Genomic DNA, 17,175 nt, shown 5'->3' with positions numbered 1-17,175 from the left:
CCCCTAAATCACCTGTGCTCTAGACAATGCCTCGTGAGTCAAGGAGGTGTCAAGGGATAGAACAAATCCCAAATTCTATTTTAAATAGGATTGGCATCCAATGGATTGGACCAAATGCGATGGAATAAATCTAAACATAAAAATTCTATTATATATATATATATATATTAAAATTAAAATTTTTATATATAGATATATATGGATCGGATCAAATTGTTTTGAATATATATCTATATGGGCGGGGTTGGGTCGGTCCAGATTGGTTCGGATCAGTTTTCTGAAAATTTAAATCGAAGCTGATTAAATTTCTTGGTTCAAGACTTTCCAAACCACAACCAAATTGAATTAAAAAAAATAAACCTTGAGACCAGGGATCATCCCATGAGACCAGTACCTCCCACCAACCACGACCAAATGGTCCGCTTGTCCGATTCCCGGATAGCCTAAATGGCTGATTCGGAACAATTCCAGCTGCATCCAACGCGGTACGCCTAAAACGCGCGCTGTCCGTCGGTGCACGCGTTCTTCCCTTTTCCCTCCATCTCGGAACCTTCGGAGACCTATTAATTCCCTCCCCCAGTTTTCCCCGAGCTCCATTTTCTTCCCTATGGTGTGAATGCTTATTCTTCGGCGCCAGCGTCAAGGCGGGGAAAGTTTCGGTCTTTCCTCGTCTTCTCTATATAATTCTTCTCTCAAAACCCTCGGTCTCACTCCCAATAGCTGATTTCTTCTCCCTCTTGCCCTCCCAATTTCGTCTCCTTGAGGATTCATTTGCAGCCGACTGGGGATTTGGGCGGTGGGAGAAGGGATCAGGGATTGGGTTTTCGTTGAGAAGAGGGGATTGGAAGAAGGCGAATAGGCGATGGAAATGGAGAACAAGGTCGTCGTCTCGGATATGGGGGCGTGGGCGATGAATGTGGTCAGTTCCGTGGGGCTTATCATGGCCAACAAGCAGCTCATGTCTGCCGGTGGCTATGGATTCAGCTTCGGTATCCTTTTCGTCTCTCTCTCTCTCTTTATATGTCTTTCTATCTTGGTATATTAGGGCAGAATTAATGTATAAAGATTCAACTTTTACGTTGAAAAGATGATTAATCTGGGTGTTATTCTTTTGAAGAGTTTCCGATGATATAGATCTCAATGTGAGTTTCTATTATGGATTGATAAATTAAACTGATCTCGGATCTATTTGTAAACCTGTCTGTCAAGATCTTTGACTTACCGGAATTCACTTGACTTTAAATGACCTGTGAGGCACAAAAAGATTTGGTGCTGGAACCCTTTGTTGGAAATCTTAAATTTGGTTAGTTGATAAGGTTTTAGAATGAGTCTGCTTGGATGTAATTTTATTTGGAGCATAAAAACCGCAGCATGGGGTGATTTCTGGTGATGTCGAAATTACCTCTTTTTTTAATTGCTGGAAATTATGAGTTAATTAGGATTCACAAAAGCCACGCTTTTCTATACCATTTTGGATTTGTTTTTGTTATTAGTTTTCTTAAATATAATTGAACTTTACTGAGGGTACATGAATTTCTGCAGCTACCACGCTAACAGGGTTTCATTTTACCCTGACGGGCATTATCGGCTACCTTTCAAATGCATCTGGTTTATCTGTGCCCAAGCACGTTCCTTTTTGGGAGCTCTTGTGGTTCTCCATTGTTGCTAATCTATCAATTACAGGGATGAACCTGAGTCTCATGCTGAACTCGGTGGGGTTTTACCAGGTCTGTTGTTTTATGCCTGTTGGCTAGAAATGTATGATTTTTTTGTGTGTGTTTGAGAAATATATTTCTTATCTTGCGTTCTCCTGTTAAACATGCAGATCTCAAAATTGAGCATGATACCAGTGGTTTGCATGATGGAATGGATACTCAACAGCAAACACTACTCCTCGAGAGTGATAATGTCTGTAGTTGGGGTAGCCTTTGGTGTTGGAGTTTGCACGGTCACTGATGTGGACATTAATGCCAAGGGTTTTCTTTGTGCATGTGTAGCTGTGTTTTGCACATCGCTGCAGCAGATTGTGAGCATCTTAGCATTCTTTCTTTTTTAAACATATATCTTTAAATTTAATCAGAAATAATTATGACTTCACTTTTCATTTCTTTCTGCTGGTATCATATGCTGGGGACTTAAAATTAAACACAATTGAATGTAGGAAACTTCTGTTTTAAATCGTTTAACAATTCCATAGCTTATATGATGTATACTTCATTTTGCAATATAAAATTTGCTTCCTATCCTTTAAGGAAAAATGAGGGAAGACAACTTCATACAGTCTATTTTATCTAATAGTTGATTGACCAGATAAGATGCTAATGGTTGGTCCAGAAACTGGCTTTTTCGTTATTGAAAATGAATGCTCTGTCAACAATAGATATCTTCTTCTCTGGTTTGCGCATGTAGGAGGCTTAGCTCCTATCGCTACGAGGTCTGGAGAGGGTCAGATCTATGTAGCCTTACTCCCATGTGTGAAGAGACTCTTCTATGTTTCGAACCAGTGACACCCATATCACAATGGAGCAATCTTACCATTGGACCAAGGCTCACTAGTAATATGGAAATAAAAAAACATCTATTACATCACAAGCTTACATCATTTGAGAATAATACTATATATGTGTGTATATACATATGCCTGTAAGGTTGTATGTACATGCACATATTATAATTTGATGATAGTATAACACAGATGTCTAAATGTCTAAATGTCCGTTGGGAAAATGCATACCTAAATTTTTAAAACCATAACTCACAATTTCAAAAACACATGTAAAATAATAATATCACAGTACATCCATGTGCCATCCAAATGCACCTGAAGATGGGCCTCCCTATTTCGATTTGTTACTAAAATGTTTGCTCGCATTTTTTAAAAAAATAACATGAATTTCAAATGCGAGTATGCTGGCGTCATATTGTGTTTTGATCGAGAGACAATTGGTGTGCTTGCCGATTATCTATCATTTAAGAGCTTGTTTGGATAATCCTGTGAAAATCAAATACCCCAAATCGGAGATAGCTAGGGGGAGGGAGGGAGTAGGGAGAACAAGTGGGGACAGTAGGGGAAGAAGCCTGAGCACCTCAGGAAGGAAGAAAAAAAAGACAAGTCCTTTTGTTGCCCAAAATGACAACCCAAGAGGGAGGGGTGAATTGGGTTTTTTAAATCTTTTTATAAACTTAAATAATTTTTAATTAAAACTAATACGAAATTTAAGTTTGCACAACAACATGAATGATAAATAAATGTAAAAGATAAGAATAAGCACAAAAAAATAAATACTAAGATTTTATAGTGGTTTGGTGCCAACTCTGCACCTATATCCACTTTTCAAGACTTTCTTCTTGAAAATTTTACTATAATCTATAAATCGATTATAGATGCATTACTTTTCGAGTTTACAACCAAATCTATTTGATTTTTCTGGTAATCAACCAAAACCAAATCCGAGTTCCAACACTTAGGAACTCCTTGCTGATTTTCAAGTTCAACAAGACTTAGTCGGTTTTCTAGGGCAATCAACTGCAACCTATTTGTTTCACAGGTACAACCAAACCATACAAGCCAGTTGTTTTTCCACGGTGTCAGCTATACCAAAAATCCTACACTAGATTTTCTAATCTCATGCACTAAAGAAAGATAGAAAATACATACAAAGTAACCTCTTCAAAGGTTGGATTAATGTCGTTAAAGCTCAAGTTTGAATGCTTTGAAAGTTGGGATCTTGGTGAACAGAATTCAGTTAGTTTCCTTTTCCTTTTTTTGCTCGATCTTGATCTTGTGATGGAATTCAATGATTGACAGTTGAAGCTCTCTCTTTATGGATCTTTGGAAGCTCACTCTGAAGTGAAAGGAGGCTTTGAATGGTCACTCCTTAAATTGATGCTCTAGTTGATGCTTTAGAAGTGGTGTTTACTTGTATTCCTTTTTCTTTGCCTCATCCACTTACTCTCTTTGATCCCTCTTTTTCTTGTCTTTCTTGGGTGTTTCTATGCATTAATATCTTTAAAAACTAGTTGGAGGATCTTTCAAGTTGTTAGAGAGGCTAAAATAGCCATTGGGAGTGAATATGGTTGTTCTAGTTTTGCAGAAAAACTAGCCATTACTGTTGTTAGGCACAAACAGGTCGACTCGAATTCTTCAGAGGTCGACTTGTGATCTCAGAGATCGACTTGTGATCTTCAAGAGCTGACTCGTAAAAAGCCTGTTTTTGACTGCTTTCTATTTTCTTTTTGTGGCCATTTAGGGGTTGACTCGTTTATGCTGGGGTCGACCCGTCCACAAACTTGCAAAAATTCTTCACAAAACTTCTCCATGCTTCTCTGACCTCTCACACTTGTTGAGCTTTCTACATGACAAATTAATCACTCCAAAAATACAAAATTATTAGTATCATACTCAAATGTTTTGTCTTCATCAAATCAATCTATTGGGTCAACAATCTCTCCTTTTTTGATGATGACAAAATTTTGAGTATATACAAAATAAAGAATATTGTGTTTCTAGAATTTATTTATAATTAATTCATTTATGTAAAATATGAAGTAAATAAATATATGCCTTAAGAACATACTTCATGAATGCTTCATAAAATATTCAGATTAACCCAAGCTAATATATATTCAATTAAGCATATACTCAACCTACTCTCTCCCTCTTTTTGACAGCAACAAAAAGTTGCATTCTAAAATGTAGAAAATGCCAAAAAAATTATAGCAACTTCAAGTTTATCCCAATTATTTTTCAAGGTAATGAAGATGCAAGCATCAAAGATCAGATTTAGAGCTTTTAGACATTCGAAATTAATGTATCGGACCACTTTGGCTTCAAGAGAAAATTTTCTATAGAATTTCGGATTTAACAATACCTAACTTTCTCTCTCCCCCCTTTTCGTTAAATTAGAGCTATTTAAGATCAATTTTAGTGGTGCAAAAAAATTCAAATATGAGAGTTGCAATTTAGTTTAAGATCTAAGCACATGATATATCAACCAAATAGCAAGCTTCAAGGTGTATTTGAGCAAATTTCAGAATTAAATTTCAAAAGAGGCTTATTGGAGAGAATCATTTTTTATTTTTTCATTGTTTAGCATTCTTTCTCCCTTTTTCGTAAAAGTTTTTAACTTATACTATTAAGTTTCATATAATCTCTCCTCCTTCAAGTTTTCTTTCTCCCCCTTAATTAATCATTCCATTTAAAGTTTCATAGTTTTAAGAAACTTTCAGATTAATTATTTGAGATATATGTTTTCGTTGCATTGCAGCTCATCTTAGGTCATTAAGATTTTGAGTATCGGGATATAGAAAACACATTGCAAAGTATCAGATCATATTCATTTAAAAAATATAAATATAGAACCAAAATCAAATAAGGAGCTAATATTGATAAGTTTCAGCAAGTATCAGTGTATAGTAACATGTATCAAGGCATTAAGTACAAATATCATAAATTAAAGCATATTAGGCATCACAAATAAGTATATCAAAATCAATCCATTCTACCTAATTTACAAATTCAGATTCATTCATTCATTTTTCAGAATTCATTTTGTTCCATCTTAGGGTTTTGTTTCTTTCATATGTGCATGATTTAATTTCCAGCTTTTACAATAATTTCAAGTTCAAATCAGAATACCCTAGTATTGATTTATGTTGATCAAATCAAGTTTTAGATTAGGGTATCTAAATTCTTTTAGATCCTTGTTGACCGGTAATTATTGATCCTTTAGGAACCCTGATTGTCTTATTTCCATTAGCAGTATTGTTTTTAAGTGAACATGAATGTGCCATGTATCCCTTTCTTCTACGGTAATTACATTTTATGAATGAGTGATTAGAGTTAATTATTTTTATATCTAATTTCTTCTCCATATGTGTGAATTTTGACAGGTTAGCATTTAAGTCTTTTGATTTCAGATCATTATTTTCTACAATCAATTGATCTTTTTTTTTGAAAACAGTTGTTTTTCTTTGGAAAATTTATAGTTTATTTTTCTAAGTTCTTTATTTTTCTTTCCTAATTGTTTTAATTCAAAAAGAAGATTTTCAAAAGCATCTTGCAACTTATCTAAAGTAAAATCAGAATGAGATCCAGGTTTTACCTTATCTTCTTGTGCCATAAAGCACAAGTTGTTTACCTTTTGTTTTTCTTCTTTCTTGGAGCTGAAATCTTCGCTGTTGCACCAAGTTTTCTTCTTCTTTTTTTTTCTTGCTTGGCTCCCCCTTAGCCAAGGCTTTATCTTTTCATATACTTTCATGTTGTACTTCTGTATTTTACACTGTCCTTGGGACTGCTATGCTGGTTTCCTTCATTTATTCCCCTAATTGTAATTATTGTGGTCAATATGCTCATGTTGACTGCTTAGTTTTTCAGAACCTAGAGGATGATCTATTTATTGATTCTGTTGAATCTTTGTTTTCTTTATCACATACTGGAATACATTTAATATACTCTTTGCCTATGTTAGATTTTGCATACCATGATACTTTGGAAATGCTTTTCTGATATTTCATATGTTCTCTGGTCACTATGTTAATAAATAATCTAATGCTACTTTCATCTTTCTAGACGATCGGGTCTTTTCAGAAAAAGTACAACATTGGTTCTTTTGAGCTCCTGAGCCAAACTGCACCAATTCAGGCTCTCTCTCTTCTTTTATTTGGCCCTTTTGCAGACTACTACCTGAACGGGAAGTCCCTGTTGAAGTACCATTTCTCTACAGGAGCAACTGTAAGTTCTAAAATCTTCCCTTGGAATTGGACCGCTTGAGTTCCTATGAAATTGTACCCCAAAAGTAGATAGTTTTTGCTGCTGGTTAAATACTTTATGCTTTAATTTTTCACAAAATATAATTATGCCATCAATTTTTAATACTTAGCGATGCGCTAACTGACGACCAGTAAAAGTAACTTAAAACAGCATGCATAATATGGGACTTGTCTCCAAGACTAATAGAAAGAAAATATAGGTGCATAAAGAGGAAATATTCATTCTTGAGGAGATGGCACAGTTTTAGCGATGGAGACATGTATGAGGGATTAGGCAATCAAGTTAGGGGATAAAATGGGTGCCTTAGAAAATTTAACAGGATTTCTAGTTGCTTGCATAGGCCAACCGATGCTATATATCATGAATATGTTTATATGGAAATTTCTTGTATTTATATTACGGTTTTCTTTAGTAACTTGTATAATTACACATAGGAAAGGCTCCTGCTTTCACACGTGCACACCCTTGTAAATATGCATCTTTTTGCTTGTTTCTGTTTTTAGCTGCCCTATTAAAGTTTTTTTGGGCCAGCCATGATCAGATTTCTTCCTTTACACTCTCTTGCAGTTGTTCATACTCCTCTCCTGTTCCCTATCAGTCTTCTGCAACATTAGCCAATACCTTTGCATTGGCCGGTTTTCTGCAACATCCTTCCAAGTCTTGGGTCACATGAAAACTGTATGTGTGCTCATTCTAGGATGGATACTGTTTGACTCAGCGCTCACTCTCAAGAAGGTGCTAGGAATGTTGCTTGCTGTGGTGGGAATGATAGTTTACAGTTGGGCTGTGGAGCATGAAAAACAGGCTAAATTGTCTTCACATATCAAAAGTGCTAGTGGATTGGATGAGGAGGATGTAAGTCTCCTAAAGGAGAAAGTAAACAGTCTTCCTGAGTCAGATCTAGAGCTCGCACAGATGAAGAGTTGATTCTTTTATTCATTTTTTGATTTGTTCATTATTGTTTACTCAAATTGGTTCTTCTTTGCCCCCTGTGTAGTGTTGCTAATTATTCAATTCTTGTTAATTATTTAATTCTTTTTCTTGCATCAAAGCTCCCGGTTGACTGTGTTTTCGGGAACTTTTTCTTTCATACCCAATTTATCCAGGATCAGTGTGTTCATTTGTATTATACAGACAACAAGGGTCGATCCCATTGTAATGATAATTCCCCCCCAGGAAGACTCATTTTTCATAAAATTTCTTGTATTCCCTTTTAATCAGATGTTGATTTCCCTGTGATGATTTGGTAACTTCAGCTAGAAATTTTTAAGTTCTGAAGTCCCAACCATGTTTTTCAATTGTGGAACATGTTGACAGCATGGTGTCCTCATGTAGAAGCTAGGAAATTATAGAACATCATACTGTTTTTGGGTCCAGGCTCCCCTTTTTGCACCCCACTTATTATGCTAGTTTGAAATTTTTGGGGCAATTTATGTTCCAGGTGGCAGCATATCTTTATTGCTCTATCAATCAAGAACCAAAATTTGGCATTTGGAAGAGTGGAAATGTTGAAGCACAACTCATCTGGAACTTAAACCTAAGGCCATCAGGTAATGACCAGGACCCAAACAATGGATATTAAATCAGATTACTTTGTCCATATGTTCTGAGATCAAACAGCGAAACAGGTACCATGATGATAAAAAATACTTAGATTTCATGCAATATGGTTTGGAGCAACAATATGGCAGGATATTGATCTCCTTTTCCCACCCAATTCCAAAGCAATCCTTCTTGCAAAAGGAAATTTAGCATCATGAGTTTTGACAAAACAAAGTAGGTCATGATTTTCAACCAAGGACTGATTTAGTTGGTCACTATTTGTCAATGAATAATTGTATTTTTCTATCATTAAAATATAAATTCTTTAAAGGAAATAGGAGAGGGAATTATCTGTGTATGCAATTTGGGCTATAATACGAAAAAAATTAAGTGGGGCTACCCATTTTACATTAACTCATTGCAAAAGGAGTTAATAATTCAAAATTAATAATGGATTATTCAAATTAAGGATCCAAACTATTGAACATGCTATATGCTACAAAGATAACATAGAAATCAAATATATATTTTTTGTGTTGCCCAAGGTGACAAGCCAAGAGGGGGGGGGGGGGTGAATTGGTTTCTCTTAATTTTTACTATCTTACTTATGTCAATTGATGAGTTAGTGAAATATAACAAAGTACAATACAAACACACAAGAAGTATAGTGGTTCGGTGCTCTCCTAAGCACCTATGTCCACTCCCCAAGCGACCCCTTGGGAATTCATTATAATCCCGCGGATTACAGTTGGATTGTTTTCCGGGTTCACAATCCAAAAACCTTTACACTTTGGTTTTCCGGGATCACCAAAAACCTATGTTGGTTTTACGGGCTCACCAACGAACCTATGTTGGTTTTACGGGCTCACCAATGAACCTTTACAATTGGTTTTACGGGTTCACCAATAAACCTACACCGTTGGTTTTACGGGCTCACCAACAAACCTTTACAAGGTGATTAATAAAAGAAGGAAGAAAGTTGAAGCTCCTAGATGAGCAAATATAACAATTATAATCTACAAAGAAGAGTTTAGAGAATAGTTATCGCTTGATGAGACTTCTCTCTTCTTTGTCAAGAATGCTTCACTCTTCAAGGGTGGATGGAGCTCTTAATATCTCTTGGAATCTGCTCAACCACTTTCTTTTGACTCTTGAATTAAGCACTTGGATGAAGAAGATTAGGGCACTTGTCTTTCTTGTGTAATCTTTGATATTTTGCAAAAGGATGTTTCCTCTGATGAATAGTGTCACTTTAAATAGTTTCCTTCATCCATTGGACAAGCCCCAATGGTTAGAATTCAAAAACTAGCCGTTACTCACTGTTGGAAGGTCAAAAAGTACTTCTGTAGAACTAGCCGTTATGCTTCTGCCCGTGCTTGGGTCGACTCAACTTTTACTGGGGTCGACCTAACTTTCACTTGGGTCGACTCAACCTTTACTAGGGTCGACCCTTTCAGAACCACAGAACCTTGCATTTCAGCCTTCCTTCACTTGGGTCGACTCAAGGTTCAGTTGGGTCGACTCAACTTCCACTTGGGTCGACTCTCTCAGGGTTTCCAGAGAACCTATTTTTGAATGTCATTGCCTTTGGATCGACTCATGTTAACTTGGGGTCGACTCAAGTTTGGGTCGACTCAAGTTTCATTTGGGTCGACCCTCTCAGGGTTTCCAGAGAACTGTTTTCTTGAGGCTTGAGGTTTGGGTCGACCCAACTACTGTTCATCCGTGCCATTTTTGCAGAAGTGTGCCAGATGGTTTCTTGATGTGCCGGGGTCGACTCAATCAACCTTGGGGTCGACTCAATCCACACTTTGCTGCAACTTAAGGTTAGATTCATCCATATAAACAATGAAATGCATCTTTATCTTATTATACTAATGTACTGAGAGTAACAGACTTATAAATGATGTATCGAATTAACTTGTAACATACTCTTGATTATTGTATTAATCATCAAAATACCACTATCATCCTCAATCTCCCCCTTTTTGATGATTACAAAATATAGAGTATGAGCCTATTGATACTTATCTTAAAATTAGTTTTAAAAGGGCTCAAGTTGCTGAATTTTTAGCTTTTCAAATTTGAGAGTGAAGTCTCCCCCTATTTCATCCAAATGTTTCCAATTTGACCTTTTGAATTACTCCTCCTTTCTTTTATATTTCATTAAAGATGAAACTTCAAAAATTTGAGATAAAGCATGAGTTTCAGATTATGTATCGAGGTGTGAAAGGTATGTGCCAAATTTTGAAATTCTATGTGCCAAATTCTGAAATTCGATTTAAATTTTAGACTTTAACATTTTCATTGTTACAAATTGCTCCCCCTTAAATGTATATGCTTTCCTATTATAATTTTCAACTTGTTTGTCAACTTATTTCTCTTTCCTTGCTCAACTTATTTCTCTTTCCTTGCTTCTCCCCCTTTTTGTTATCATCAAATAGGTGCATGGGAATAGATACAATAATTAACAAACATTTCAGTTTTATTGATCAAAATGGAACATTGTAGTACAATAATGCCAAAACAAAACAAATACAATGTTCCTCAATCAAAGTACAAAGTACATGATCAACACAAAATACATATGAGAACTAGATACATATCCTAGGCTCTAATCAGAATGCTAATATCAGCCTAGGGGGTATCTAATGGCTGTGATCTAGTCCTCATCCTTCTAGCATAAGTGGCGAGGGGAGGTCGAGCCTGATGGGACTGAGTCTGGCGTGGAGCTCGGTGAGCTGGATGACTCTGTGCCGAAATCTCTGACTCAGCTGCCTGGGGCACAGATGGTCCATGAACCTCTCTCTCTCTCTCCGTAGAGCTCCTATCTGCTCTCTAAGATCGTTGATCTCAGCAGTCATAATATCCAGTCTGCTCGTCAGTCCATCAGTGATAGTCCTCGCCTGAGCTGACATAAGCTCAGTCATCCTACTCCAAAACTCATCTGTGTCTCCTGCAGGAACAGATGACGAAGGTCCAGCCTCTGAAGGTGCTGTAGGATGATCCGTAGGCTCCTCATCCTCAGGGATGGGGTCTCCAATCTCTGGTGCATCACCCTCTGGTGCATCACCCTGAATCCCAGCTCCAGCACGTACCCACTGCCCGTTCACCTTCTCATAACCCATGCGAATAAGGGATCGTGCAGTGTATGTGTCAGTGAATAGTAGATGCCTGGAGATCTCTCCCTCTACAGATATATCATGCTGTCGGAAGATCAGGGTGAGTATCATACCATAAGGCAGGGAGACTCTGGAGTTGCATATAACCTTTCTCATCTGCCTGAGTATCATAGCCGGGAGATTCAGGGGAATGCCCTGAATAATGTGCTCCATGACAACCAGATCTCGCTCAGAAATGAGATCAAATCTCCCGCTCTTCGGAAATAAAATCCGACCTATGAAGTTGTGCAACAACCTCATTTCAGCTGAAAGAGAGCTTGCTATTACATTTTCAGAATAATCGAAGTCTTCATTCTCAAGAATCAACTGCAAGGCTCTCAATTTGTTTTCGGGCTTTTCTGGAGTTGCTCCTTCGCAGGGGAGATGAAGTAACTCACTCAAACTCTCTTCGGAAACTCTAACCCTTACTCCTCGAACTTCAGATATAAGCCCTCCCATTCCAGTTTTAAGGAAGGCATAGAACTCACGGACTAATCCTAGGTAGATCACCACATCTAGGGAGCAAAGATACTCCCATCCTTGCCTTCGGATCCATTCCCCCAAACGGAACCCTTCTTGATCCAAAAACTCCGAGTGGATCCTTCTCCCCATGGTAACCGGTCTCCTCGCAAATTTCGCAAGTTGGACTGAAGGGGAGGGAGGAGGAGGAGGCTCTACACGTGTCTCACCTTGTGGAGACACTGTAGAAGGCTCTGTAGCAGCCTTATCCGCACGGGTGATCCGTGAAACCCTCCCGGATCGCTTGGCTACGGCTCTCTTAGGTCCCATTTCTTCATGATCTTGATGTAATCTACTGTTTGGAGATGATTGGAGGAGTTTTGAGAGTGGGGAATAGGGTTTTCGGAAGAGGACAAAGTGAAAACAGTGCCCTAGATTGCTCACGGGTCCCCCTTTTAACAGTGGGGTCCCGTCGTTGGGTCGACCCTAGATTTTTCTTGGGTCGACTCAACGTTGGGTCGACCCTATTCTGGGTTGGGTCGACCCTAGTTCAGAAATTTTTCTTTCTCTTCCTTTTCCCTTTTAAAAATTTTTCTTTCTTCCAATCCTTACAAATTCTTGCTGGGACAATGATACATGAGTAAGGAATCTATAGATGACTAGTTTGACTAATGTTTCATGGGTTTTTAGAAATGGGAGGAGTGTATCATGAGACTGCTTGCTCCTTTTTATATCTCCTCAATAAAAAGGATCACATATGCCTAATTCCCTCCTAAGCGTGCAAAATCTATCTTCACTCAAAGGTTTTGTGAATATGTCAGCTAATTGTTTCTCAGTATATACATGCTCAATACATATGTTTCTATTTTGCACATGATCTCTAATAAAATGATATCTTATTTCAATGTGTTTGGCTTTAGAGTGCTGAACCGGATTTTTAGTAAGGTTGATGGCACTAGTATTATCACACTTTATAGGAATGTTATCTAGTTTAACTCCATAGTCCTCTAGTTGTTGCTTAAGCCATAGTACTTGAGCACAACAACTGCCGGCAGCTATATATTCAGCTTCAGCCGTCGACAGTGCTACTGAATTCTGCTTTTTGCTAAACCATGATACTAAGTTATTTCCTAAAAATTGACATGTTCCACTAGTGCTCTTCCTATCTAATTTGCATCCAGCAAAATCAGCATCTGAGTAGGCAAGCAAATCTAGACAGGAGTCTCTTGAGTACCATAATCCTATGTTTGTAGTTCCTCTTAAATATCTAAGGATTCTTTTAACAGCACTTAAATGTGACTCCTTAGGATCTGATTGGTATCTAGCACATATTCCTACACTAAACACGATGTCTGGTCTACTAGCAGTAAGGTAGAGCAAGGATCCAATTAATCCTCTATAAAGCTTAATATCAATACTCTTTCCTTTCTCATCTTTGTCTAGCTTACTAGTAGGATTCATTGGAGTGCCTACTCCCTTGTGATTTTCATTCCCAAACTTCTTTAGTATTTCCTTTGTATACTTAGTTTGATGAATGAAGATACCTTCTTTAGTTTGTTTGATTTGTAATCCGAGAAAGAAACTTAGTTCTCCCATCAAACTCATCTCGAATTCTCTGTGCATTAAATTAGCAAACTCTTTGCAAAGATTATCATTTGTGGCACCAAAGATTATGTCATCTACATATATTTGTACCACTAGCAGATTTTCGTCTTTTCTTTTGAGAAAAAGTGTTTTATCTACATTTCCTCTACTGAAGTCATTATTTAGTAGAAATTTGCTTAATCGATCATACCAAGCCCTAGGTGCTTGCTTCAATCCATATAATGCCTTATGTAGTCTAAACACATGATTTGGCAATTCATGATTCTCAAAACCAGGAGGTTGCTCTACATATACTTCTTCCTCTATAAAACCGTTTAAGAATGCACTTTTTACATCCATTTGATACAATTTGAAATCCATGAAACATGCAAAAGCTAGAAGTAATCTAATAGCCTCTAATCTAGCTACGGGAGCAAATGTTTCATCAAAATCTATTCCTTCTTCTTGATTGTATCCCTTAGCTACAAGTCTAGCTTTATTTCTTATAACTACCCCATTTTCATCTAATTTATTTCTAAAGATCCATTTTGTTCCAATTACAGAGTTATGCTTTGGTCTCTCAGTTAATGTCCATACATTACTTCTTTTGAATTGATTTAATTCTTCTTGCATAGCATTTATCCAATTGGTATCTTTTTCAGCTTCTTCATGAGTCTTAGGTTCTAACTGTGAAACAAAAGCAAGATATTAACTGACTCTTCGACTACAAGAGTTATTTTATTGAACACTCTGTATGCCCTGCTAGATGTGGAGTATCCTAAGAAGATACCTTCATCTGACTTGGCATCAAATTTACTTAGATCCTCCTTGCCATTGTTTAAAATGAAACATCTACATCCAAATACTCTAAGATATTTAGCGGTTGGTTTCTTATTCTTCCAAAGTTCATAAGGAGTTTTATTGGTTATAGGTCGTATTAAAACCCGATTTAGAATATGGCAAGCAGTGCTTATAGCTTCAGCCCAAAAGTACTTTGGAAGATTTGACTCGCACAACATCGTGCGTGCCATTTCTGCCAAGGTCCTATTTTTTCTTTCAACAACCCCATTTTGTTGAGGCGTTCTAGGTGCTGAAAATTGATTTGAGATACCATTTTCATTACAAAATTCTTCAAAGTGTTGATTTTCAAATTCAGTTCCATGATCACTTCGAATTGCTATTAAGATGAGCTTCTTTTCATTTATGATATAATTATAATATTTCAAGAATGCTGAAAATGCTTCATTCTTATGTGCCAAAAATGAAACCCATGTATATCTTGAAAAATCATATACTATAACTAGTCCATACTTCTTCCCTCCTAGACTCGCAGTTCTAGTGGGTCCAAATAGATCCATATGTATGAGTTCAAAAGGCCTAGTTGTTGATACTATATTCTTTGATTTGAAGGATGATTTTGTTTGTTTTCCTAATGAGCATGGTCCACAAATTTTGTCCTTTTCAAAGATCAATTTTGGCACATCTTTTATTAATTCCTTCTTGACTAGTTTTGATATTAATTCCATACTAGCATGTCCTAGTCTACGATGCCAAAGCCAACTTGTTTCATTTTTCTTTTCTTCATTAGTAATTAAACATAATCCATTTTTCTTGCCTAATTCATGAAGATCTACCATGTAAATATTTCTTTGCCTTTGTCCTATAAGTACAATGCTATTATCTTTAGGATTTGTGATTATGCATACTGATGCTTCAAATGTGACTTTAAACCCTTTATCACAAAATTGACTTATGCTAAGTAGGTTATGTTTCAAACCATTAACTAATAAGACATTTTCTATGAAGGTAGATGGAGTAATGAAAATTTTACCCTTTCCAATGATATACCCTTTTCCATTGTCTCCATAGGTTACTACTCCACCCTTCTTAGACTCCAAGGTGACAAATTGGTCTACGTCACCGGTCATGTGTCTTGAACAGCCGCTATCTCGATACTATCGTTTATCCACCTTATTAGCTGCAAGACACCCCTGCAATCAAGATCAAGAATGAGCTTTAGGTACCCAAACTATATTGGGTCCTTTAGGGTTAGTACTTGATGTTTCTTTTGGAACCCAAACTTTCTTGAATTTAAGCTTATAATTATTACTCAATTTGTTTTGGCTAGACTTTCTATAGTTACATTCATATGCTTTATGTCCTAATTTATTGCAACAATGACAAGTAATATTTTTATTTTTAGCTTTTACAAATATGTTCTTTAAGTATTTTTGTTTTCTATTTGTTTTATATCCTAATCCAGCCTTATCATATACAGCTTTTTGACTATCAAGAATTATATTTAATTTGGTTGAGCTAAGTGTAAACTTGTCTATTAAGGATTTATATTTTTCAGCATCTTCTTTTAACTTGACATTTTCAGCAATTAAATTCTTGGTTTCATTTGTGAGTCTCCTACTTAATATTTCATAGTTATGAGATAGTTTCAGCTTATCTTTGATAAGAGATTGATTTTCTTCTTTTAGAACTTTATTTTTATTGATTAGTTTTTTGTGTTCTTCCATGAGTTCTAAAAATGCATCATGTAATTCATCAACAGTAAAATCACATTTAAGTTCAGAATCTACCTCATCGTCATTGGCCATATGGCATATTTGGGCCGTCTCTTGATGATCTTCCTCTTCCGAACTTGACTCCTCACTTTCACTCCACTCAGCCATGAAGTTCTTCTTTTTAAGTTTTCTTGCCATCCACTTTAATTCCGGGCAATCTATCTTATAATGCCCGGGCTTGTTACACTCATAACAAATAGGTGTTTCCTTTTTCTTTTCTTTGTCCTTACCCTTTTCTTTGCTTGAGCTACCTTTGAAGAAGGGTTTCTTTTTATGAAATCTCTTCTTACCTCTCATAAATTTTCCGAATTTTCTTCCAAGCATAGCCATTCCTTCTTCATCAAATTCATCATCATCATCAGATTCTTCCGAATCAGTTTCTTGTTTTGGAGTGGTAGACTTTAGGGCAATGGTCTTTCTTCTCTTGACCTCATCTTCTGAATTTTGCCTCATGGTCAACTCATGGGTCATGAGTGATCCTAGAAGTTCCTCCAATTGCAGTGTATTGAGGTCCTTTGCTTTCTGAATTGCTGTTATCTTGGCCTCCCAAACTCTTGGTAGAGACCTGAGAATTTTTTCGCACCAATTCAGAGTTAGTATAAGACTTTCCTAAACTCTTTAGCCCATTTATGATTTCAGTAAAACGAGTAAACATTTCAGTTATGGACTCAGTGGATTCCATTTTAAACAATTCATAATTATGTACTAATATGTTTATTTTTGACTCCTTAACTTGATTAGTTCCTTCATGTGTGACCTCAAGTTTATCCCAAATTTCTTTTGCAGAGATGCATGTAGATATTCTATTGAATTCACTTACATCTAGTAAACAGTAAAGTACATTAATCGCTTTAGCATTTAATTGTGCTAGTCTTCTATCACTTTCATTCCAATCCATTTCTGGTTTGGGTATGATAGTGCCCTCTATACTAATTGTGGGTGTGTGAGGTCCTCTAGTTATAATATACCACAATTCATAGTCTAGAGCTTGAATGAATATCCTCATCCTAGCTTTTCAGTATGTGTAATTTGTGCCATTAAATAGAGGAGGTCTATTTGTGGATTGACCCTCACTCATAGAACA

At 36.6% G+C, this 17,175-nt stretch overlaps 1 protein-coding gene across 1 annotated transcript; it reads left to right on the top strand.

Moving 5' to 3' along the window:
• Window positions 1-480: 480 nt before the first annotated feature.
• On the top strand, window positions 481-7,992 carry LOC103711312 (UDP-rhamnose/UDP-galactose transporter 2-like). The gene is made up of 5 exons (XM_008797411.4): window positions 481-989; window positions 1,543-1,727; window positions 1,826-2,026; window positions 6,572-6,733; window positions 7,340-7,992. The coding sequence occupies exons 1-5, from the start codon at window positions 863-865 to the stop codon at window positions 7,697-7,699; spliced, it is 1,035 nt and encodes a 344-aa protein (XP_008795633.1). The 5' UTR covers window positions 481-862; the 3' UTR covers window positions 7,700-7,992.
• Window positions 7,993-17,175: the final 9,183 nt, after the last annotated feature.

The sequence above is a fragment of the Phoenix dactylifera genome, unplaced genomic scaffold (assembly GCF_009389715.1).
Source record: "Phoenix dactylifera cultivar Barhee BC4 unplaced genomic scaffold, palm_55x_up_171113_PBpolish2nd_filt_p 000184F, whole genome shotgun sequence".
Classification (NCBI taxonomy): Eukaryota; Viridiplantae; Streptophyta; class Magnoliopsida; order Arecales; family Arecaceae; genus Phoenix; species Phoenix dactylifera.
Note: the sequence above shows the minus strand (reverse complement) of the source record. Positions and strands in the feature narration are given on the sequence as shown.

Excerpts from the sequence above, each read along its gene's own strand:
- LOC103711312 (XM_008797411.4), top strand. The coding sequence starts at position 863 with ATGGAAATGGAGAACAAGGTCGTCGTCTCGGATATGGGGGCGTGGGCG. Across the intron at positions 990-1,542 it reads TGGCTATGGATTCAGCTTCG|CTACCACGCTAACAGGGTTT; the intron begins GTATCCTTTTCG and ends GAATTTCTGCAG. Across the intron at positions 2,027-6,571 it reads GCACATCGCTGCAGCAGATT|ACGATCGGGTCTTTTCAGAA; the intron begins GTGAGCATCTTA and ends TCATCTTTCTAG.